Genomic DNA, 23,914 nt, shown 5'->3' on the forward strand with positions numbered 1-23,914 from the left:
AGGTGTGTGGTGCTGCCCCCTGCTGTCTGGAAGCCTTCAGGACCGCTTGCCCAAGGCTCAGGGGGGAAGGCCCCCCGAAGGTCCCTGTGAAGTGTGCTCCTGAGCCGGGGCCTGCTCTTGGTCTCTGTACCCTGCACCCCCTGTCTCCATCTCTGGGGATGAGCTGATCTGCCAAAGGCCTGCTTTCTCGAAATGCCTTTCGCCATTCAAAGCCATGGCCCAGAGGGAGCTGTGCCCTATTTCTCATTTTCCAACTCATTCTTCACCCAGAGAGAGAGCAGCGTGGCTCCGTCCCACGTGGCCTATTCCTCCTGAGCAGGGAGGGAGGAAGACAGCAGTGACTTCTCTGACACCTGAAAGGGCCGACATCCAGTAAGACGCCTGATCAAAGAGACCTCAGCGTGTGTGTGCCTTGACTCTTGTTTAAGTTAGATGTTTAATTCAGACAGAGCGCCCAAGATGGGGCGGCTCCACTGTGCTCCTCAGAGGCGAAAGGTCGACGTTTGCCAAAACCCCTCAAATCAGTGCTGACCAGCGTCAGGGCACTTTACCCACATTTACCTCACTTACCATCACCCTAGATAATGGGGTCCGGGTGATTTCCCCCCATTTTCCAGTTGAGGAAAGTGAATTTAGAAAGGTTGAGTAGCTTGCCCACTTTGCTTGGGGGGGGGGGGGCAGGGGACAGTTCACTGTGGCTTAAAAGACATTGAAACCAATTTAAAAAAACCATTTTCGTTGAGATTAAAAGCAGTGCAAGGTGGACACCAGGCCCCTGGAATGTTTTTCCCAGTCTGAGAGGCCCTGAGGGGCAGGCACCACTCTTGGTCCCCAGCGTGACCCTGGGGGGCGGGGTGGTCTTCCTGCCTGTTGTCCAGCCCTCCTTGGCGCCTGGAAGATCTCCCCACACAGACTCACCTGCTGTCCCAGAGCGCATGTCCTCAGGAGGTCAATACCACGTTGCAAGAACCACTGAGCCCTGGTTGGCTGGGGTGTTGTCCTGTGGGTGTGACTCCCAGTCAGGGTGGGTCAAGGTGTGTACAGGAGGCAACCGGTCAATGTTTCTCTCTCACATGGATGCTCCTCTCTCTCCCCCTTCCTCTCTCTCTAAAAATCAGTGAGAACGTATCCTCAGGTGAAGATTAAAAAACAAACAAAACGACAACAACAACCCAGTAAGACCAGAATCTTTGAGTTAAAAAATTCTTACAGCTTTTATGAACTTAAAACATTTTAGTACAGAAAATTCCAAACATATACAGAAGGAGACAGCGTCGTATGGTGAAGCCCCACATGCCCATCACCGACATCACCAAATCCTGCCCACGCTTGTCCACTTCTATCACCATCTCCTTCCCTGCCGCCCAGGTAACTGTGAAGTAAATCCTATATGTCGGATCGTATCATGATCAGCATTTCCGTGTGTATCTTCAAAAAAACCACATGAAACTTAACCACAGTATCCTTATCACACCTAAAGTTTAATAATGTCCCCTAAATATTACCAAGATTCAGTTGGTGTTCACATTTCCGGAACATTTTGAACCCTACCCCTTTCTACTTTTTCAGAAAAAGCCCAGTTCTGAAATGAGAATTTCTCAGCAGTTGGTCACGTCCCTACAACCTAGCTCCTAACAGGAGAGATCTGTGGATTTAGGCAGAAACGCCTGGTTGTTGAGTCTCTGAGGCCAGTAAGCCCGTCATAGCCTCGCCCCGTTATAGCTCTCGCTGGGTCAGAGCCGTGCACACAGCGGCCCGGCCCGGTCAGTGCACGGAGCTTCTCCGCAGGATGAGCACACGCAAGGGTGGGGCTGCAGCCCGCTGAGCTGATGCGGAGGGAGGGCTGCCCGCACCCCCCTGCGTCCTCCCGCCCACGCGGAGCCCGGCTGCGAGTGGCTGTCCTTGGCTTTCTGCGTGCGCTCCACCCGCCAGCTGCCTGGGCCTCCTCTGGGACCCTCTTCTCTCTCTTGCTCGGGATACTTGACTGTGTTCCAGGGACTCCGTGGAACCCCACTTGGTGGGGCCTCCAACCTTCTTCTTGGTCTTGCCAAGTCTCTGTTTAACATACAGCAACAGTTGACTAGGGCTACGTTTGGGAAGGGGGGTGGGGGCGCGTGCACGTGCCAAGTGCTTTGCTCATCTGTCCTTCCAGCAGCCCCAGGAGGTGGGTATTACTGTCACTGCCATTTCGCAGTGAGGAAGACTTAAGCAGGCAGGTAAGTCGGTCCCCTGCTTGCCGAGGAAGTGGCGGTGCCAGGATTGGCTGTGGTCAGCCTGAACATTGGGCGCTCTCTGTTGCAACATATCGGTTCCCAAATGTTGAGACTCGTCTAGCAAACTGCTAGGCAACTTGGCCGAGGCCCAGACACTTTAGCCTTTTGAGGACAAATCTTGACAAGTTGGGATCTGCAGTCACCATGCACTTTTCCCTGCAATGTTCCTCACATCTTCCAGAACAGACATAGTATGACTTATTATTATACACACCCTTATTAGGAGATTAGCTCAGCTGAATGGAATAAATTTTAGGTCATTCAGCCTCTAATTTCCTGGTTTGTCTTTTTTTTTTTTTTCCATGGTTAAATAATAGTTTGAGTCCTACAGTATATGACCGAGACAGGTTTGAAGGTTAGGAGGGATGGGAAGAAACTGGGTTGAGTACCTGAGGCCACAACCTAGACAGGATCCCTTCTGCCTATTTCGCCACAATTTTTGATAGAAGGAAAATGTGACTTACAGAATCATGGTCAAGTGACTTCAGAATTCTTAGAGGGAGAAAGGCTGGCACAGGCGCCGTTTTCTTTGTCTCAGTCGATCAGAGTTCAGCTCGAGTGGCATCCCCTTGGCTGAACTCTGGAGGAGCAGTTTCAGGTGGCGAGGGAGGCTCGGACCCCCGGCCATGAGGAGCCCGCCCCGCCCACGGGGGAAGGCCTGAGCACACCACGACTGGACACTAACCCAAACTCACTTGCATTTTCACTGCCTTTGCTTCTCGATTTTGCCTTGGTTTGCTTCAGCTTTCTCCCAACTCCTGCTGCCCTGAAGAAACAGAAGAGTGGGCAGAGGTGGATCTGACTAAGTAAGGGGCTTGGCAAAACCCAAGCAAACATAGAGAAGAGTGGCAGTGGTCAACTCACAGGAGAGAGAGGCAGGAGAGGCTGGAAGAGGCCAAGCAGACACAGGGAAAGGAACCAGGACCTAAGCGCTCACGGAGTTGATGGACACAACGTGAACTTCACGTACCTGTTGGCCAATTATGGCAATGGGAAAGCCGTGGCTATCTGTAGGTCTCCTTGGCAATGCCTGGAAATTAATTTAAGTCATTTAAATTGTTTTCAAAAGTAGCACTTGCTGGGACACCCCTGGCTTTGCGTAGAGTTGGGCATGCCCGTCTTCCAGGATGCCCTGCTGCTCCGGGATGGCGTATCCGTGGGTGGGGTTAGCCCTGGTGCAGGAGAGGTGGCTGGGTAAGCTGCTCCCTGGAAGATGCAGAGCCAGTAGAAAGGCTCTGTCACACCTATGGCTTCTCCTGCCTCCGTGGGCTCCTCCTGCTCAGGCTCTCCAGTGAGCCTGCCGGGGGGCACCATGATGGGGGGCACCATGATGGGAGCCACCAGGCTGGGGTGAACTGATATGGTCTTGGCCTTGTCCAGGAAGATCAGTCCTCACTCTGCAAAATACCAATGGCTGGGGTAAGTTGGGAGAATTGTAGGAAAACCAAGGGCAAGAAGGAAAGCTTGCTTTTCTAGGGCTGTCCTTGCTCTGTGTTCAGAGGAGCCTGAAATCCACAAAGAGTCGTCAGACTCAGAACTAATGAGTGTGCTTGGTTGAGGGTCAACACAGTTGTTAAGTTCATCGCTGCCTCTTTTTCTCTCCTGGGTCTCTCTTTCTTTTTTCTGGTGTTGTTTGCTTTCACATACTTCTCTCTTTGCAGAATATTTATAACTGCCCTCTTCTTCTTTTTCGTTCTCAATTCCCCTCCCCACCCTACTCTGCCTTCTTAGCGTAACTTTTCCCTTCTCTTGGCCTTCCTTGTTTTACATCTGGATTCCCGGATGGTTTATTCTGTTTCCTGAATCTCTTTCCTCTCCTATTTCTTATAACCTCCCCCGCTTTCCTTCAGCTTCAATTCTTTCCCCTAAAGACTTCCTTGGGCCACACAGGCTTTTATTCTTGTTCATCTGTCGAAGCAGTGCTGGCAAGAAGGCGGCCACAGCCGGCAGGCGGGGCCGCGGTGGCAACGAGGACCTGGGTGTCCTTGGAAGAGGAGCTCCCTTCTGGAGAGGGCCCCCCTCCCTGTGAGGGTGGCTATGGCTGCCAGGCCCGGCCCAGGGCTGGGGCAGATGGTGTTTCCTCCACGTTGTGTGGGCCTGGGCCCCATTGCTCATGGAACCTGCCCTTCTCTGGGTGTCCAGGTGGGGGACTCACCAGGTTCCACCCAGAAGGGCTGGGGCTCAGGGGGCGGTGCACCCCCTGGGCAGGTGTCGCTGGTAAAGCTCTGGGCTGGGGGTGGGATGATTTGCTGCCTGGGGTCAGCTTCTTGGGGGAGTCTGGGTACCCCCCGATCCTCGCTGTCTGGCTGAAGTTGGCCTGGGCATCTGGAGGATCTGGTAGGGAGGCAGAGGCAGATTTCCAGCACAAGATCCTTCCTCCCAGCAGCGCCCACCCCGGGGCCAGTGGGCGTTGTCCGGACACAGAAAGAATGCAGGACGGCGCTGATAACTGTGAGGTACCTTCAAGGTTCTTGGCCACTGGGGAGCACCACAAACCCCACCTGTGGGAGGTCCTGAGGGTCAGCCCTGGTACTGATGGAAGCAGGTGGCACTTCTCAATGGGTGTGGTGGCAGAGAAATCCTAGAAGTGGCGGCCGCTCCCCTCCTTGTCTGGAGGGGTGGGGAGGGGGATGAGGAGTGTCCTGGCTCTGCTCCCCAGCTGTCTGAGGCAAATCGACTGGAGTCCATCTGGCTGTGCCCCCAGGCGCAGGCTTGCTTCCCACCCTGGGGCGTCAATGCCACTGGGCGCTGGCTGAGTCCTTAGCAGGCCCAGTGAGCAGCAAGAGGAGAGCGGATGTCATGCTCTGCCTGGGGCACACCTGGAGCCAGCTGTGTCCTGGGGCAGAGGGGCTGAAAGCACCAGGTGGACGCCCGTGGGCTGTACTCTTTTCCTAGGCCCTGGATGCCTGCGGCCACAGGCTTCTCTGGAAGTGCCCTCAAGGGCCCCCTCGCCTTCTCCACACCTTGCTCTTTGGCCAGGTCCCCTCCTTCCTCATCATCATCTTCATTAATTCACCACGTTCTCCGCCACTTTAGAAAAGTACTATTGATGACATAGGAGCTTGAGAGAAATCTTTGCTTATATTTAACATTCTGTTTACAATTTACTTATGTTCTAAGACTTCAACGCTGGAGTCCAACTCTTAGAATCCAGTATTTTTTCAAACATTTATTTTTTATTTTCTTGATATGTTTTTCATTGATTTCAGAGAGTGAGAGGGAGGGAGGGAGGAAGGGAGGGAGGGAGAGAGCGAGAGAGCGAGAGAGAGAGAGAGAGAGAGAGAGAGAGAGAGAGAGGCAGGCATCAGTGACAAGAGAGAGTCATTGGCTGCCTCCTGCATGCTCCACAATGGGGATTGAGCTCGCAACCCAGGCATGTGCCCTGACCGGAAATCGAATTATGACTCCCTGGCCCATAGGTCAATGCTCAACCACTGAGCCCCTCCGGCCAGGCCAATTCTTTTAAGACTCTAGAACCACAGACCCAGGAGTCCCCAAGCCCCTACTCCTGGGCCTTGTGGGTTTGGTGTGTCTGGTTCCAGGGTGATCCTAGACAGGAAGACCGGTAAGGGAACTGGTGATGCCTTTTTTTCTAAGTTCTTCCCTCAACTCTGCCAGGAGCCAGCTGGGAGTAAGGACTGGCCACTCTGATGTAGGAATTCAGGTGGAGATGAGGATCCCAGCCACCTCTTGCCTTTTCCACCTGAAGCCAAAGCACAGGCCCCTTCAACCTGCGGTCTCAGTGCCGCCTGGTTCCTGCCACCTCCCTCTGCCTTCCCTCTTCCCACGCACCACGTTGTATAAATATTTACACCCCCGGGCTGGCAGGCATCTCTCTCCAGCTGCTTCCCTGTCTCTAGGAGAGCTTGTTCTCTCCCTGAACAGCTGCAGCAGATCTGGTTGCCTTTGGTCAGACGAGGGCAGGCCCTGGTTTGGGGCCTGCAGGCCCCTGGGGTGGAGGGTGCAGTTGGCGGGAGAAACTCAGATCTAAAGAAGTCACAGGGCTGTGGCAAAGATCCCTCCTCGCTCTTGCACCGGCTGCCTACGTGGCCACCCTCCAAGAGCCATCTGATCCCTGCGCTGGCTGAGGAGGTGGGTCCCGCTTCTCAGACAACAGCTCCTCAGGGCGGGGTCTGCCCCACTCTGGGCTGGAGGACCATTCCAAAGCAAACTGGCTGGTGGGCGGACGGACAACACAGGAACGTGGTTTCCTTGTGAGGACTTTACAGTTTACAGGCACGTACTATACCCTTGTTTACACTGAAGCAGACTCCCCAGTTTGGACAAGAACCCCCTGGAGATTCTTCCTGGGCCTCTCCCAGCTCCTGATCCAGGCATCTTCCCTCCCACCAGCCTCCGTGCAGTGTACCTGGGGATGGGGGAGGGGAGAGGACAGATGCTGCTTCCCCTGTCTTCTTTGGTGACCCAGGAAGCAGGAGTTTGCCAAGGAACCAAACCAGCATTTGTGAGGTTCCCCTGGGCGGGGCACTGTGGGAGGTACTTCCCCATATTCTCAGGTGATTATTCAAGGCTTAAGCCCAGCTGAGTCCTGAGCTTCCTGGTGCACCTCCTCGGCCTGCCCTCAGATGGCGGCCACAGAGCAGCAAGCTCCCGGGCCAGAGTCCAGTCTTTCTCTGGTCCTTTCAGGCTCAGCAGGCACCTCCTAGAGCCAGCCAGGGGACCCTGACCTCACCTGCCTGCAGCGGGCGCTGGCCACCTGCTGCCACCTCCCCTCCTGTGCCTCAGTTTCCCCCACATCTGTGGGAGGTAATTAATCTGTGCTCCACAAAGCATTCCAAATTCAGCACAAGAACAGGTTTTTAAAAAACAACATGGTGGGCCCTAGCCGGTTTGGCCCAGTGGATAGAGCGTCGGGCCTATGGATGGAAGGGTCCTGGGTTCCGTTCCAGTCAAGGGCACGTGCCCGGGTTTTGGGCTCAATCCCCAGTGAGGGGGGTGGGGGGGATGCAGGAGGCAGCTGATCAATGATTCTCTCTCTTCATTGATGTTTCTCTCTCTCCCTCTCCCTTCCTCTCTGAAATCAATTAAAAAAATACATTTAAAAAACAAAACAAAACAAAAAACAATGACATGGTGGTTTCATGTCCCTCTGTTTGCTCAGATGGGGCAGGGGTGGGCGTGACAGAGAGACTGTTCAGGTATCAGGCACTAAGAAGAAGGTGTGTCCAGTGCTTTGGGGAAGCTGAGGAAAAGGAACACAGGGATAAAAAGGCCTGGATTTCATATTCAACGACCCCAACATTCAAGTAGTGGAGCCACTGGGGTGGAGCTGTGGGGTGGAGAGGGGGTTCTGGTGGGGGCCGGGGACAAAGGCTCCCGTCTCCCTGACCCACACTTGTGCCAGAAAGAAAACAGATTCAATCGAAATCTCAATTTCTCTCCCCTCTTCATGCTCAGACTCCTTCTGGGACTAGGAGGAAATCTGGTGTCCAAGGTGCCTGCCTGAGGCTGCAGAGACAGCCCTGGCCCAGAGCTTGGTATTCAGCGGCCAGAGAGCCGTGGGAAGGTGGGGCAGGGGAGGAGAGGGCTGGATGTGGCCTTGGGGGGAGTGTGCAAGGAGCAAGGTGGGAACCCACAGCTCAAGCCATGCAGCTGTGAGATATTCCTGTTGCTTGCCTCCCCGCCCCTAAAAGGTAAAACAAAACCCAAATAAAAGCCTGACCTGGCAGATATTAATACCCCAGAGCCAGGGCTGGTGTGCAAGCCGCCGCCCCCTTCTTCCCCCTTCTGTTTCTATAAGCGGCTGAAATAAATTTAGCGAAACAACCCCACCCGTCTGAGGACCTACGACTTCAGAGCAGTGGGACTCTTTCCCCTGAAAGCCCCTGTATTTCAGAGCGGAGAGCTTTTTGTTTAAATTCCCTTTGGGAATGGAACGCTCTCCATCTAAAATAATTATTTTACTGCACTCATCCATTCCTCATAGATAAACGTTTTGGCACGGGATGGCTTGCTAGAAAGCTGACCTATAGATGCTCCACCGCTTAAAATTGTCAACTCCGTGGGGCCGATGGCTAGTTGGATCCGCTGGAATATTTATTGTGAGGTCATTTTTCGTGAAATCTGTGCATGTTCACCTACATTTCTCTGTTGTCTGTCACACAGAATAGTGGTTATGGATATATTACCAAAGTAGAGAATTATTCATTGAGGGCCTACTGTGTGCTAGGCATTGTGCCCGGCACTGGGGGTTGAGTTGAGAATGGAGAGAGCCTGCTCTTGGAGCATACATCCTGGTGGGAAGGGAGATGTCAAAAAAACCCGACAACGAACATCATACTTAATAGTGAAAGACTGAATGCTTTCTCCCGAGACTGCCATCAAGGCGAGGGTGTCACTTTCACTGTGCCATTCAACATCATATCGGAAATCCTAAACACGGCAATAGGGCAAGAAAAAGAAATATGATGTATAATACTGAAAGAAAGAAATTAAACTATTCCTGTTAGCAGATAACACGAGTGTCCATGTTAAAAAACAAAGCGAACATGTAAAAACAAAACTTAAGGAATGTACACAAAAACCTTATCACTAAAGTGACTTTATTAGATTATAGGATACAAGGTCAATGTGCAAAAATCAACTGTATTTCTATACACTAATAAAGAGAAATTGGAAACTGAAAATTAAAAAAATTACAATAGTAACTCCCTTCCCAAAAATATTAGGTATAAATCTAGCAAAACATATATAGTATCTGTATGCTAAAAACTACAAAACACCAATTAAAGAAATAAAAAAGACCTACATAAATAGACATACCATTTTCATGGAGTAGAAGACTCAACATTGTAAAGATGCCATTTCTTCCTGAATTGATCTATAGACTTAATGCCAATAAAAATCCCAGTATGATTTCTTTTTTTGTAGATATAGACAAGCTGGCTCTACATTTATATAAAAAGGCAATGGAACTAGAATATCTAAGACAATTGTGAAGATTAAACTAAAGCCAGCCCTAACCGGTTTGGCTCAGTGGATAGAGTGTTGGCCTGCGGACTGAAGGGTCCCAGGTTCGATTCTGGTCAAGGGCATGTACCTTGGTTGCGGGTACATCCCCAATAGGGGGTGTGCAGGAGGCAGCTGATTGATGTTTCTCTCTCATTGATGTTTCTAACTCTCTATCCCTCTCCCTTCCTCTCTGTAAAAAATCAATAAAATATATTTTTAAAAAAAGACTAAAGCCAGAGGAATTACACCACCTGATTTTAAGACTTCCTATAAAGCTACAATAATCAAGACAGTGTGGTATTGGCAAAGGAATGGACACACAGCTCAGTGGAACAGAATAAAGAGACTCATTCCAGTATGGCCAACTGATTTTCGGATAGGTGCAAAAATAATTCAATGGAAAAATGATAGTCATTTTAATAAACAGTGTTGGGATTGGACATCCATAGCAAAAAATAAATAAATAAATAAAATAATAAAATAAATAAAAATAAAAATAAATGAACCTCAACCTAAATTTCACATTTTACATAAAAACTAACTTCAAATGGATCATAGATATTAGTGTAAAACAAACTACAAAACTTTTAGAAGAAAATCTTAATGACCTAAGGTTAGGCAAAGAGTCCGTAGGCATGATGCCAAAAGCATGATGCAGAAAAGATAAAACTGATATATTAGACTTCATCAAAATTAAAAACTTTTGCTCTGTGAACATACTTTGTTGAGAGAATGAAAAGATACAAACTGCAGAAAATATCTGCATATATTCTGGATACAGTTGACAACATAACTGTATCCAGAATATATAAAGAACTCTTAAAACTCAACAGTAAGAAAACAACCAATCAATTAAAAAATGGCGAAAACACTTGACCAGACATTTCACCAGAGGACATACAGTTGGCAAATGAGCTTATGAAACATATTCACCATCATTACCCATTAGAAAAATGCAAATCACAACCTTGAGATATCATAAAGTGAAATAAGATACCACTACACACTTACTGGAATGACTAAAATAAAAAGTACAGTAATAAGTGCAGGTAAGTATGTGGAGCAACTGGAAACTCTTAGATGTTGCTGTTGGAGATGCAAAATGGTATATCAACTCTCAAATATGATTTGGCAGTTTTCTATAAATTTCAATATACTTTTAAAAAAAGTTGTTCTTTTGGAACCTGCAACCGAGCGAGGTACGTGCCCTTGATTGGAATCAAACCCGGAACCCTTTGGTCCGCAGGCCAATGCTCTATGTACTGAGCCAAACTAGCTACGTTTTTTTTGTTTGTTTGTTTTTGTTTTAATTTCAGAGAGAGAAAGGAAGAGGGAGAAGGAGAAACATAGATCGGCTGCCTCCTGCACACCCTACTGGGAATTGAAATTGCAATCCAGCGGATGTGTGCCCTGACTGAAATCAAACTGAGAACCTCCTAGTGCATGGGATGTCACTCAATTAACTAAGCTAACTGTCCAGGCAAATTTCAATATACATTTACCATATGACTCAGCAATTCCGCTCCTAGTTATTTACCCTAGAGCAGTGGTCGGCAAACTCATTAGTCAACAGAGCCAAATATCAACAGTACGACGATTGAAATTTCTTTTGAGAGGCAAATTTTTTAAACTTAAACTATATAGGTAGGTACATTGTTATTAACTTAATTAGGGTACTCCTAAGGCTTAGGAAGAGCCACACTCAAGGGTCCAAAGAGCCGCATGTGGCTCGCGAGCTGCAGTTTGCTGACCACGGCCCTAGAGAAACAAGATTTTATGTTCCCACAAAAATCTGTACATAAGTGTTTACTGCAACTTTATTCTATATGGCCCCAAACTGGAAATAATCCAATGTCCTCCATCAGGTGAATGGATAAAAAACTGGTGGTATACACATATAGTGAAATATTATTCTTCAATTACAAGGAATGAACTATTAATACATGCAACAACACGCATAAATCCCAAAAGGCATTATATTGTGTGAAATCGTGCAGACTACATGACTCCATTTATCTGGCATTCTGGAAAAGACAAAATTATAGTATGGAAAACAGAGCAGTGGTTGACAGAGTAAGGGATCGGGGAGGATATGACTACAAGGGGTGATGGGACTGTTCTGTTTCTGGATCATGGTGGTGGTTATAATGAATCTATTCCCATGTTAAAATTCATAGAATTATATATCAAATAACGGTCAATGTTACTATATGTTAAGAAGTAAAGTTTGTAGGAATGTATACTCACAAACTGAATAACTACTTTGAAGGAATTAAACATTCCATGTGGACATAAGAGAGAAGGCTGATAACCTTGCCTTGATGGGGGAAGAGGAACAGCAAGAATGGTACCAAGAATGGTTGAGGAAGTGATGCTTGAGCTAGGTTCTAAAGAGTGATTTAAAATTGATTTGGGCCAAAGGAAGCTCCATTCAGTAGAAGAAATAGCATGTGTCAAAGCCCTGGGGCAGGAGGAAGGACTATTCATTTTCATCTGAAACTGAGAGCACAGGCGTGCCCCTCGCCAATGGGAGAGGTAGTGATGGGAAGAGGCGGAGGCTAGAGCAGTAAAAGAATCAGATTTTGCTGGGCTAAGGGTTTGGTTTTTATTCTAAGAGGGATGAGGAGCCAAAGGTTCTAGGCCAGTGGTTCTCAACTTCCTAATGCCGTGGTGACCCCCAATTTCATTGTTACAAAGTGAACATAATTAAAGCATAGTGATTAATCACAAAAACATAATTATATGTGTTTTCCGATGGTCTTAGGCGACCCCTGTGAAAGGGTGGTTTGACCGCCAAAGGGGTCGAGACCCACAGGTTGAGAACCGCTGTTTTAGGCAATTGTAACACAAAATCAGACCTAGGTTTTGAAAGAGATCACTTGTACTGCCATATGGAGAAAGATTTGAGGATGGGGATGAGGCCTAACCAAGTATGCAGGAAACATGGAGTTGGAAAGAACCCCTAAAATAGAGTTTCTCAATCTTGGTACTACTGACATTTTGGACCAGAAAAATCTTTTTGTATGGGGGGCTGCCTCAACACCTGCCTTATCCAGGGCTGGGGGTGGGGCCAGAAAATGATACAGATCAAAGTTGTCAGTTGACCATTTGATGACATCTATCCTGAAGAATCCTTTTACAAAATACATACCCCAACCCAAAGTTTTGTGATGTCTCGAGGCCCAGAGAATGGTTTAGTTTACATACAGTGGGTAGGCATATTAAAGATTTCAGCTAGACATGAAGCCAGGCACTTTACCGGCCAATTTTAGGCCTATTATTATTATTATTATTCCCATTTTAGAGATGAGGACACTGAGGCTTTGGTCAGTGTCTTGAAAAGTCACAAAGACAATATCTCGCTCCAGAATGGCCCAACTTTAAAATCCGGGACCACAGATTCTCAAATCTTAGTGTTTGAGTCACTGGTAGAAAGTTTACTAAAATGCCCATTCCTGGCCCCACCCCAAAGCGTCTGATTCACTGGGCCTGGGTCCAAGCTGAGGAATCTGCATTCCCCAAGCACTAGTTAAATCTAAACCAGGCACCTGACAGCTCTGGGCCCTCCCTCTCCTCTAACCCAGGGATTCTGCGGCTGTCCCAGGGTCTCAGGTAGCAGAGGTTGGGGGGAAAGCGCGGGGCCAAATCCGAAGAATTTGGGGGATTTTGCAAATGACCCGGAGCCGGGGAAGAACTGTAACATCGCGGGGCTCTAGGAAGGAAGGTCCTGCGCTGCCACCAGGGCCAGGAGGGGACTCCGGGGAAGGAGTGGCCTTGAGGGCGCTTGGTGAAAAGGGCTAGGGTCCAGCGGCCCCGGGGTCAGCGGCCCAGTGCCCCACACGCTCACCTGCCTCGAGGTGCGCCCAGGGTCCAGACTGGTCACTGAATAGATCCGTCGTGTTTCCCTAATTCCGAGGACTTTCACTTTCCCCCTTTGACAAAACCTGGTCCCCCCAAGCCAAAAAGACCTGGCTAGCCCTCCCCTCGCGGAGACCGGCTCCCAGCGCGCAGGGAAGGCCCGGAAGTCGGCCGGGGCGAGGACCTGGCGCGGCGCCGCCCAGTCGGAAGCGGCGGTGCAGGTGAAGGGGCGGCCCTTCTGCGCTGCGCACGGCGCGGGGAAGGAGCCGCGGGGCGCCCTGCCGAGCCCAGCGGCGGGGAGGGTGGTGCACGCCTCCCGTCGCGTTTCCTGCCGGGTCGTGGTTCTGCCGTTCCCGCCACCATCGGGCACCTGCGGAGCACCTCTCCGCGGGACTGGCCGGCTCAGGCCCCCAGATCGCCACCCCGTCCCGGCCGTGCCAGAAGCTGCGCCCCGGCGGCCGGGTCAGCGAAGGGTTAAGGAGGCTCGCTCCCTCCCCTCGGCTCCCTCACCCTTGGAAAGTCCCCGAAATGACGTTTCAACCCGACAATTAAAAAAAGGGTTTAATTATAGAGGCAGGCTCTGGGAGCTGGAACAAACCCGGTCGGTCGGCCGGGCCGGTAAACAACTCCGGGGCCAGCGGGCCAGGCTGGCCGCCGCCCCGCGGAGCCCGCGCCCCCTCCGGGAGCGGGGGAGGGGAGTGCCCTCCGGGAGTTGGAAAAGCGGAGGAAATTCGAGGAATCGGGTTCTCTTTGCGGGGGGTGGCGGGGGGGAGGGGGAGTTCTAAGTAGCCCGGGGCGCCGAGGCCGGTAGTGGCGCTCGGGCCGGTCCCGCAGCCGCGGGGGACAGCGCCCCCGGAGAGGGGAGGGGAGCGGCGGATGCGGCCCGGCCCCGGGCGGGAACAACCGCCCCGCGCGTCCCCCTCACCCCTCGGTTCTCCACCTCACCCTGTATCCCCAGCACAGCTTCGAGAACCCTCCAGACCCAGACCAATGGGCCCTTTGGGGGGGGAGGGGCGGGGGGATAAAACAACCGAAATAGCTTTCACAGCGGGACGCAGACTAACCTTGTGGTTTTTAACGCGCACCCTGCTCTGTCCTAAAATCTGGAACTCATTACCTCATCTCCAAGAAACTGCACGAAACCGCCCCCCACCCCCTTCTTGGAGCGGGGGAAAGGAGCGAGCAAACATCCCTCCCTTGAAGAAAGAAACTTACATTTGATTGATTTAAATTAAGGTGTATGGAAGTTATTTCCCTTCCTGGCGCTTGCCAGATTTCAAGAAAAGCTGCAAAATGGGAGCAAAGGGAGGGAAGCAACAGGCGGCCGGACAGCAGAGGGAAAAGCAAGGGCAGCAGCCGGGTTAAAAATGGGGGCCATCCATTTAAGTCAAAGAAGACAAATAAAAGCAGACTGGGTTGGGTGGGTGGGGGATCACGTAGGTTCATGGTTGCAGCAAAAGTTGTGTGTTTCGCAAAGATGAAAAACAACCAGTTCCTAAAAACAGTTGTGATTGGAAAGGTTTCGCGGGTTTGCCAAAGGTTGACGAATAAATAAGAAATGCAGTAAAACGTGTGTGTGTGAGTGTGTATGGTGGTGGTGAGAGTGCGACTCCAGCGCTCTGCTCCGCCCGCCCCGTCCTTTCCAAAGAAACGTGCTCATAATGGGGTGACCTAATTACATCGCAATGGAACCCGCTCTTAGCCACTCAGCACACGGGGTTTCGTAACAGAGCCGGCGGCCTCGAGTGCTGGGAAGAAACGTGCGCGGACTGAGGAGGCGGCCGGCACGCGGGGGAATAGGAAAAACGCAGCCCCGCGGTTTCCGCCCGGGTCCTCACTTCACACGCGCGCGCGAAGGCGTGGGGGCAGGGCGGGGGGGGGGCACGTTAACAACTTTTTATTTGGGTGAGTGGAGGGGCATCCGAGCCTAACAGTAACTAAGTACAATCTTACAGCTTTTAAAAGGAGTAACAATCTATCGGGGGCCTTTGGGCTCGGAAGACCCCATGTCCCCCTCCCCCCATCCCGCCCAAACAGCGCAGCATGACAAGCCATATGTTCCGTTCCCGAGGGGGCGGGCGAGGAGCAACAATAGGTTAAGTGTCGCCTCCCCCATCTCTTTACTTTCATTCTTGCCAAAGTAACTTTTTTTTCATTGTTCAAGCGTCTGGGCGTGTGTGTGTGTGTGTGTGTGTGTGTGTGTGTGTGTTGTTTCGGCGCGGCCCACAGTTCAGAGAGCGCGTGGAAAGTTGTATGTTGCTGGGTGGGTTTTTTGGGGGAAGTTTTTTTTTTTTTACAAAAAAAGTTTAAAGATCGGACGCGTGAAATAAATACAACTCCCAGTCCTCCTAAAATAAACAACCCCCTCCCCGACCCCCAGGCCTACAATCAGAGAGGGCTGACTGCAAAGGGAGCGCGAGTGGAGACGGGTGCGGTGCGCCGAATCGTGCTGCGCTCACCCCCGCCAGGCCGGGTCCTCCTCGGGGGGGAAAAAGTCTCCCACAACCCCCTTGAAAAAAAAAAAAAAAAAAGTAAAACTCCGGAGTTGAAGGCTGTGTGCGTCCCACATTTCCAATCTCCTTCCCTGCCAGGTTTGCGGAGGGGAGCCGAGTGCGGAGGACGATTCGGCCAAAGAGTAAGCTGTGCGGGGCACTGCAGAAGTTTGAAGAAAGAGCAGCTCAAGATGGAAACCGCAGCGGTGCTCAGCACGGGCTTCTGCTCCCGCTTGCAAAAAAGAGAAAGTCGAGCCCGCCTTCCTGCCCGACAAAACACAACAGCACAACAAGAACCCCGAAGAGGGTGGAATGAGTGATGTCACAGAACCCAGCGCTCCGGCTGACAAAGGAGGGGCGCGCGGCTGGAGAGCAGGGCGCGGGGGAGCGAAGCGAGCGGACTCAAAACTTTTCCTCTTTAAGAAAAAAAAGTTGTGCGCTGCTCAGAGTGTTTTTTTTTTTTTTTTTTTTGCCTCCCCCCCGCCCCCCCCCCCCCCGCCTTCTTTCCTCGTCTCCCCTCCCCCTTCTTCCTTTTGAAAGTTTTTTTTTTCCTCCCCGAGTTTGACCGCATGGCTGATTCAACTTCAGTGTCAATCAACTTTTTTTTCCTCCTCTTCCTCATTTAAATACGTTTAAACTCCGCCTTCTGGGCTACTATAAAGCGGGCTTCGCGCGCCGCAGCCGAAGAGTCAGAAAGGCGAGGGGCCCCGGGAGCGGCGTGTGGGACTCCTGACCGGAGAGCCGGAGGCTGTGCCTTCCCCGCACCGGGACCTTCACGACACACCAGATCTCCGTCCCTGCCCCGTGCGAGTGCCCACGATGACCACCACCCTCGTGTCTACCACCATCTTCGACCTGAGCGAAGTTTTATGCAAGGTAAAGTGGGGCGGAGTGCTGGCTTTTTCAAAAGATGTTCCCTTTTGCCCTAAGAAGAGAATCCCCCCCAAAGTTTATGTCTAGGAAAGCGGCGGGGGGAAAGCCAAGGGGGAGAAGTCAAGATAGCTTTTCTTTTCTACTCCCATCCCTCCTCTCCTCCCCAGTTTGAAGGAATTTGGCCCTCTCCTCCCCACCCCTTGAGTTTCAGCAGTTTCTGGCGGCGATTGCATGGGAATGTAATTCAGAGACCAGCGTTTTGGGGGGCTACGTTTGCGTGGCTGGGCTCCCCCAGGGACGCGGGGGCAGTTTTTCGGTGGTCACGTGCTGCCCGAGCCCAGTCTCACTGGTCTGCTCGGTTTCCCGGTGTGTGCCCAGGGCATCGCCGCCACCGGAGGGGTTCCGGTCTCTTTGGCCACATCGCCGGCCTGTGGGGTAGGGAGGGGGCTCCCTCGGGGAAGTGAGTCTCCGGACCTTTTGCCGGGAGATTGCCTCGTCAGTTTTGAAGGGGCTGGTGATCTTCCAGAAAAAGGCAACAGTTGTCATTCAGAAGATGTTGCAGAGTTGCTGTGGGGCTTCCGTTTGCCCCAACTCGGCCCGTCTTCCTCTTAGGATAGACGGCCGTGCTGCAAACTTGCGGGTGAAAGTAGGGCTGGGGCAGACCCACTTGTTTTCTGGGGGACCGCGGCTCGCAGATACGGAGGGTGGGGGGACACGATAACAAAAAGGCCGGTCTGAATTGAAGGGTCTTGGGGAGGAAGGATTTAATAGGGGCGTCCTTAAGCCGTGTAGCTTGCCAGAGGGTGTGAGAAAAAGCAAGTTTTAAGCCCAGAACGTCCCAGGAGGGCGGGTTAAGTGTACAGAGCAAAAAAAGCCTATGGACTCCCCAGTTTTATTCCTAAAGAAATAGGGAAGCTGCTAGGCTGCTTTTAATTGCTGAAGTGTTTTTGCTTTCTTTTAAACACGTCGGGTCATGTTGCTCTCTTTCCGCAGCTAGCTGCCAGGGCCCCGGGGCTGCAGGGTTGGGGTGCAGGGACGCCGAGGAGCTGAAGAGAAACATCAAAAAGTTGGAATCTCAGCTTCCTTCCTTCACTGCGCTTCCCCAAACTCCAGTAGCCCGGCTGCCTGGGTTCTCCCGCTCTTCTTCCTTCTCTTCCCAGCTCTCTCGCTCTTTGATCTGTTTCTCTTTCTCTCCCCCCCCCCCCTCCCCGGACTTTTTAAATGAACCCCATTGTTGGGAACCGGCTCTCAACTTGGTTCCTGTAATCCGCTCTCCATGGGGTGGTTGCTGTTACAGATTCCCGATCCCGGGCAGCTGATCCTAAGGGACCAACTTTAGAATTTGCACAATGACACCCACATGGGCTGGGAGCCAACTCCCAGGTCATTCCCCACCCCCACCCCCAGCACCCTTTCCAAATCTTGGGTACATTTTGGGCAGGTGAAACCCGGTGGAACAGAAACCTGCCTGTGGTGGCTCTGCCCCCCGCCCCACAAGTCCATTATTGACTGGCAGGCGTGTGGGGGGATTTGGTGCTTGCTTTTTCCTTCCCACCTGCAGCTTTGCGTTAAAGATTAAACACTGGCGCTCTTATTCCAGCTTGCTCTCCGAGCCAGCAGACTAATTGCAAAGGCATCTTCCCAGGGGAGGGAGGTTGGGTGGGCAGAGACGCTGGAGAGAGCACTGGAAGGCACCCCTTTCCCGAGCATGGGGCAATGAGTTTCATTTTCAGGAATCACATCCCTCTCCCCCACTCACCCCAGACAGGGGACAGGGGATCCCCCCCCCCCCCAAGATAAAAGCAAAGGCAGTCTGGAGACCTGTTGCTAAAGGAAGGGAACACTTCTGAAGGAGGAAGTTAAGAGTCTTAGGCCAAGTTTAGTGGTGGTTGACTAAGCAGGGATTGATTAAAAGGGGGTGGGGCTCTAGCCTTCCAAGGTTTGCCTGTTTTTGTTAGGGGGAAGGCAGTCTAGAGAGGTCTGGGTCTTTTGAACGGAGGAATCTATTTGGGAGGCAAAGAAGTTGAGTTCTATGGGTGTACAAGTGGTAGCTTTGGGATAGGATGATGGGGGTCTATTTCTGGGGTCTGCATGGGATAGGGTGCATGCATAAAACAACTTCTCACATAGGCCAGCATTTGGGTTTTTTTTTAATGCACGGGGCCAAAGTAAACCCAGGTGGCTGGTCTGTGGGAGAAGGGGGAGGGGGCCTGCCAGGGAGGGGGGGGGGTTTCTCGGAGGTGGCCATTTCTGATTGTGGAGGGGGCTGCCATTAGCAGGTACCCTCTTTGGGCCTGGTGGGTGGCCTTTGTCACTAACCATCCTCTCTCTTCTCTCTCTTTCCTCCAGAGTAACAAGATGCTCAACTACAGTACTCCCAGTGCAGGGGGCTGCTTGCTGGACAGGAAGGCGGTGGGCACCCCGACTGGTGGGGGTTTCTCCCGGAGGCACTCGGTCACCCTGCCCAGCTCCAAGTTCCACCAGAACCAGCTTCTCAGCAGCCTCAAGGGCGAGCCAGCCCCAGCCCTGAGCTCGCGGGATAGCCGCTTCCGAGACCGCTCTTTCTCGGAAGGGGGTGAGCGGCTGCTGCCCACCCAGAAGCAGCCGGGCAGCGGCCAGGTCAACTCGAGCCGCTACAAGACGGAGCTGTGCCGCCCCTTCGAGGAGAATGGCGCCTGTAAGTACGGGGACAAGTGCCAGTTCGCACACGGCATCCATGAGCTCCGAAGCCTGACCCGCCACCCCAAGTACAAGACGGAGCTGTGCCGCACCTTCCACACCATCGGCTTCTGCCCGTACGGGCCCCGCTGCCACTTCATCCACAACGCCGAGGAGCGCCGCGCCCTGGCCGGGGCCCGGGACCTCTCCGCCGACCGTCCCCGCCTCCAGCATAGCTTTAGCTTTGCTGGGTTTCCCAGTGCCGCTGCCACCGCCGCTGCCACGGGGCTGCTGGACAGCCCCACGTCCATCACCCCACCCCCCATCCTGAGCGCCGACGACCTCCTGGCCTCACCCACCCTGCCTGACGGCACCAATAACCCCTTTGCCTTCTCCAGCCAGGAGCTGGCGAGCCTCTTTGCCCCTAGCATGGGGCTGCCCGGGGGTGGCTCCCCGACCACCTTCCTTTTCCGGCCCATGTCCGAGTCCCCTCACATGTTTGACTCTCCCCCCAGCCCTCAGGATTCTCTCTCGGACCAGGAGGGCTACCTGAGCAGCTCCAGCAGCAGCCACAGTGGCTCAGACTCCCCCACTTTGGACAACTCAAGACGCCTGCCCATTTTCAGCAGACTTTCCATCTCAGATGACTAAGCCAGGGTAGGGAGGGTCTCCCTACCCACTCCACCCCATCCCTACCTCCCCTACCCTCACCTCCCTGTCCTACCCTACAAGCCCTTACATTGACAAGGTTAAGCTCAACCCCTTTCCCCTAGAACCTTGGAATGTTCCCCCCCTCTCTTCCCTTTTAACCCTCCCTCCCTTAACATACGGACAAGTCAGTTTGTCAGTAGCTTCCTCTGGCTTGAAACCCCCTCCCTTGATTTTATAGCCCACTTACCATGCATAACAGACAAGTCCCATATTTGTCAGTAGATGCCTTTTTCCCCCCCGGCTTAAGCCTTAAGTGCCAAATCACAAAAGAAAAAGCAGTAACAGTTTACAGAAGCAACTTAGTGCCTTGTAATCTAACTTTGTCACTGTGACTACATTACCTCTTCAGCGCCAGAGGGCACCCGTGGGCCTCCCAGAGCCTCTGCCCATGGGGAGGGGGGAGGGGGGGAGGGGACCCAGACCAGCAGCTCCCTCCACTGGCGATACAACTGCACCTTCCCTTATTTCAGTCTCCCACACACTTCCTCCTCCCTTCCCCAGTAACCCCCGCCCCCCCAACCCCCTTGGGAGAGTTGTTGCCAGACTTGGGTTTTTGGGGAAACCTATCTTGACATTCAAAACCTTTTTCTTCCCGACCTGAACCTCTGTTGACTAATCTTGCCTGGGTTCGCGTAGGTCTACAGGAAGGAAGACTGAAAAAGTGGATGAAGATTGTGACATAAGTGGGACTTTATGATTTAATTTTTTTCTTTTTTTTTTTTTTTTTTAAGTGGGGAGGAAGGGGAAGCTAGATGGACTATGAGAGACTTGATTTTGGTGCTAAAGTTCCCCAGTTCATATGTGACATCTTAAAAAAAATGACAAAAAAGTGAGAGAAAAGCTAAAAAAACATGTAAGGGGTGAGAGTTAATGGTATTCATTCCACGTACAATATCTGTGTAAAACGATTTCCCGTAGACGTAGCTTTAATGGTTTTGCTCTAGAATACCGTAGGTCTATCCTTAGAGCACTCACGCCATGCTTTTTTCCCTGGGTTTTAAACTTCATATAACTTTCAGAAATTGGAGAGCAAAATTTTTGCTTGTCACTGCACATCAATATAAAAAAGCTTATTTAACTTATCAAAACGTATTTATTGCCAAACTTTGCTTTTTTTTGTTAATTTTGTTCATATTTATCGGGATGACAAATCCATAGAATATATTCTTTTATGTTAAATTATGATCTTCATATTAATCTTAAAATTTTGTGACGTGTCTTTTTCCCTTTTTTCCACAGTTTTAATATATTATTCTTCAACGACATTTTTTGTAACTTTACACTTTTTTTTTGGTTATTTTATTTTAAAAAAATGAAAAATTAATTTAAAAAAATGCAAAAAACTGTTGGATTATTTATTTTAGAAATTTCCCCCCTTTGTGTTGGACTGCAAATTGAGTTTCTTTCTCTTTAGGCCTTTTCACAACTAGGACTGAGAATGTATGTAGAAGTTCTGTGACAGTACAGAAGGAAAACAACTTTTTATATATCTCTTCTAAAAGGGGAAAAAACAAAAAAGCGGAAACCCTTTGACTTCCACGTGCCCATCTCAAGACATTCCGATCACAGATTTGAGGTTCTGGATTCCAGGTTTAGAGTTTTCCAATGTTAATGCCAACAGAACTGGCACACACACATTAAGATGAATGTAATTATTATTCCTCTTGCTGGTCACTACCGTCGCTTTCTATTTCTCTTTCTTTGTGTGAATTTATTTAAAAGAAAACTTTTTGTAACGACTATTTGCAGTTTAAAAATCAATAAACCCCATTTTTTTTTTCAAGAAACTGATGGTAAAGATGGCTTTACTTGGCTTGCGGTTTTCCTGTGTGGGTTTGTCTCCCGTATGTGTTGCAGGTAAACCAATGGCCAGCTCCCTTGGTTGACGCTGGAAGTCTGTTGAGCTTAGAGATGGGGTGGAGGTTTATTGCAGGGCAGCCTGTACTTCTAAGGGATCTGCCTGGTATGTGGGTTGTTGACACAAGGCCAGCTGTACCCACCTGTGGACTTAGGTTCTTCAGGGCCGCTGAGGCACTGGGGCTCCCAGTCTTCTCTGCCCAGTCTGTGTGTGGTGTTTGCAGTGCCAAATGGTGAGGGGGGGGGGGGGGGATGTAGCACACGACACACCAGCAAACCTGGATTTGACAGCGACGTGGGTGCTTCCAGGCTCATTCCCCACCCCCACTACCCACCCCCGGGGAATTGGCTTGAAGCCCTGTCTTCAAACCATCTGGACTGAGATGAACTCTCACTTCAGCAATGCAGGCTTGGAGAGGAGCATGGGGGGTGGGGGAGGGGCTCACTCAATCATGGCACGGGGACCGCGAGGTAAACCGGGATCTGACGTGCTTCTGTATTGGGAGGGCTGTGAAGGGGAAGTGGGTATTACAATGGCCAGCATAACGGGGAAGTCATCCTTAGGTCTTTGTGACACCTTAATACCATGCAGAGCAGGTAAATTGTCATCTTGGGAAGGGCAAGGTCTTGGCTAGAGACAACCCAGCCCAGGCCAGATGCCCACGGAGGGGACGTTGCCTGCCAGAGAGGGTGGAGCTTCCTGAAAATCCCGAGTCTGGTTCTTAGGAGGATTTCTTTTTGGGGGGAGACAGAGAAAATATTGCTATTTGAGGCTCAGCTGCCTTTGGTTCTTTGCACTCAGTGAGCTTTGGGGGTGAAGCTGAATTTCCCCCTTGACTCCACCTGGCCCAAGGCAGCTAGGTCTGCAGAAGACACTGGCTGGCTCAAGGCTGTCCTTGAGGCTGGGGAAGACCTACCTTATGCACCCTGTCCACTCTTCCCTTCCAGGCCAGTAGGTACCTGCTGGGGGGCAGGGGTATGAGGTACACTAGGGGCTATTACCTCTTAGAGGGCAAAAGCCTGTAGTAAAAGGAAGGGGAAAAGCAAGCCTTCTGGGACTGGAGTGAACCTAGGCCTCTGTCCCTTAAGGAGGGACTGACTGTATGTGTGTGTGTGTGTGTGTGTATGTTGTGTGTGTGTTGGTGGTGATGGTGTCATGGCATGTGATCTTCGTCTGACTAAAAGCAATCACTCACCTTGAGCTCATTCCCTGCAGGCATAGATGGGCAAGTAGGAGACAGAATTTTCTGGCTCCTGCTTGGGTTCAGAGGGAACTAAACATACCCACTGCCTGCCCAAAATGTTCTCCATTGAGTCAGTCCTCGAGTGATAACAAAGGAAGCCCTGGAGCGTGCGGTGGTCTGGGAAGACAAGGGGGTCTCCCTATGGCCCGAGGAAGCTCTCTGTCCCAAGTGAGCTTGGTTGCCCAAGAGCCCGATCTGTCTACCATCTAGTTCCTAAATGTAGAGGAGACAGGTCAAAGCTACTTGGGAAAGGAAGCGGCAGAATTCTTTGGGGCCCATTCTTTTTCCAGGATTGCAGGAGATGAAAGGGCCTCAGTGGATGGCAGGGAGTCCAGGGAGGTTTGAGCCCAGCTGGCAGGGGCCCTCTATCGCTGAGCTCATCTACTGTCTGGGGGGCATAGGAGCCATGCAGAGAGAGCTGGAGGCAAGGTCTCCACAAAGGGAAGTGGGGCAGGAAAGGCCAGGCCAGCCTTTGTCAGCCAACTTCCTGGGCCATGAGGCCTGCTTCCCCATCTGCTGCCCTCGACCTTGGGGCATCTCTGGTTTGGGGGCCTGCACAAGGTCTGTCCTGGCTGGGCAGGGCCTCTGTGGCTTTGGCCCTGCACCCACGGTCCAGTCCTTGGCTAAAGGTCTTCCCTTGGAGCAGCTCAAATAAATGAGATCTGTTTTGGCCACTGAGCCATGACTTACCTTTTTAGGCCTGGGAGCCTCATCTTAAAGAGGAGGGCGGGGAGCCTGCTGCTCCTCAGTGGCCCTCTGGTGAAAAGAGGGCCTTTGAGCAAATGTGGGGGCAGACACAAGCTGGGCTTTGCAGCCAATTGGATCACGAAGCACTGGCTACCAAAGGGGCGGGCAGGGGCAGGGCAGGAGGAAGTTTCCATGGCATGGAAGACGGGTGTTGAAATCCTTCAACCTGCGTTCAAATCCAGCCCCCCTTATATCAGTTTGTGCCTTGGGCAAATGACTCAACCTTGGA

General features: G+C 51.4%; 1 protein-coding gene and 1 long non-coding RNA gene across 6 annotated transcripts; one reads left to right on the forward strand and one right to left on the reverse strand.

Annotated features, from left to right (window-relative positions):
- Positions 1-1,215: 1,215 nt before the first annotated feature.
- On the reverse strand, positions 1,216-13,239 carry LOC139012194 (uncharacterized). Of its 5 annotated transcripts, XR_011471835.1 has the most exons (4): positions 13,093-13,239; positions 3,244-4,607; positions 2,969-3,039; positions 1,216-2,853 (listed from the first exon to the last, which is right to left on the reverse strand). It is a non-coding gene; the product is annotated as an uncharacterized lncRNA (long non-coding RNA). The 5 variants fall into 5 exon arrangements; XR_011471834.1 differs by having other exon boundaries at positions 1,216-3,670; positions 4,429-4,607; XR_011471828.1 differs by having other exon boundaries at positions 1,216-3,039.
- Positions 13,240-16,282: 3,043 nt separating this feature from the next.
- ZFP36L1 (ZFP36 ring finger protein like 1) lies at positions 16,283-21,624 on the forward strand. Its single transcript, XM_070417784.1, has 2 exons — positions 16,283-16,471; positions 18,818-21,624. Exons 1-2 carry the CDS (start codon positions 16,415-16,417, stop codon positions 19,775-19,777), a joined length of 1,017 nt encoding a protein of 338 aa, XP_070273885.1. The 5' UTR covers positions 16,283-16,414; the 3' UTR covers positions 19,778-21,624.
- Positions 21,625-23,914: the final 2,290 nt, after the last annotated feature.

Source organism: Myotis yumanensis, unplaced genomic scaffold (assembly GCF_028538775.1).
Source record: "Myotis yumanensis isolate MYYU_CA2020_CCGP unplaced genomic scaffold, mMyoYum1.0.hap1 SCAF_1, whole genome shotgun sequence".
NCBI classification, from domain to species: Eukaryota; Metazoa; Chordata; class Mammalia; order Chiroptera; family Vespertilionidae; genus Myotis; species Myotis yumanensis.

Excerpts from the sequence above, each read along its gene's own strand:
- ZFP36L1 (XM_070417784.1), top strand. The coding sequence starts at position 16,415 with ATGACCACCACCCTCGTGTCTACCACCATCTTCGACCTGAGCGAAGTT. Across the intron at positions 16,472-18,817 it reads TGAGCGAAGTTTTATGCAAG|AGTAACAAGATGCTCAACTA; the intron begins GTAAAGTGGGGC and ends TCTTTCCTCCAG.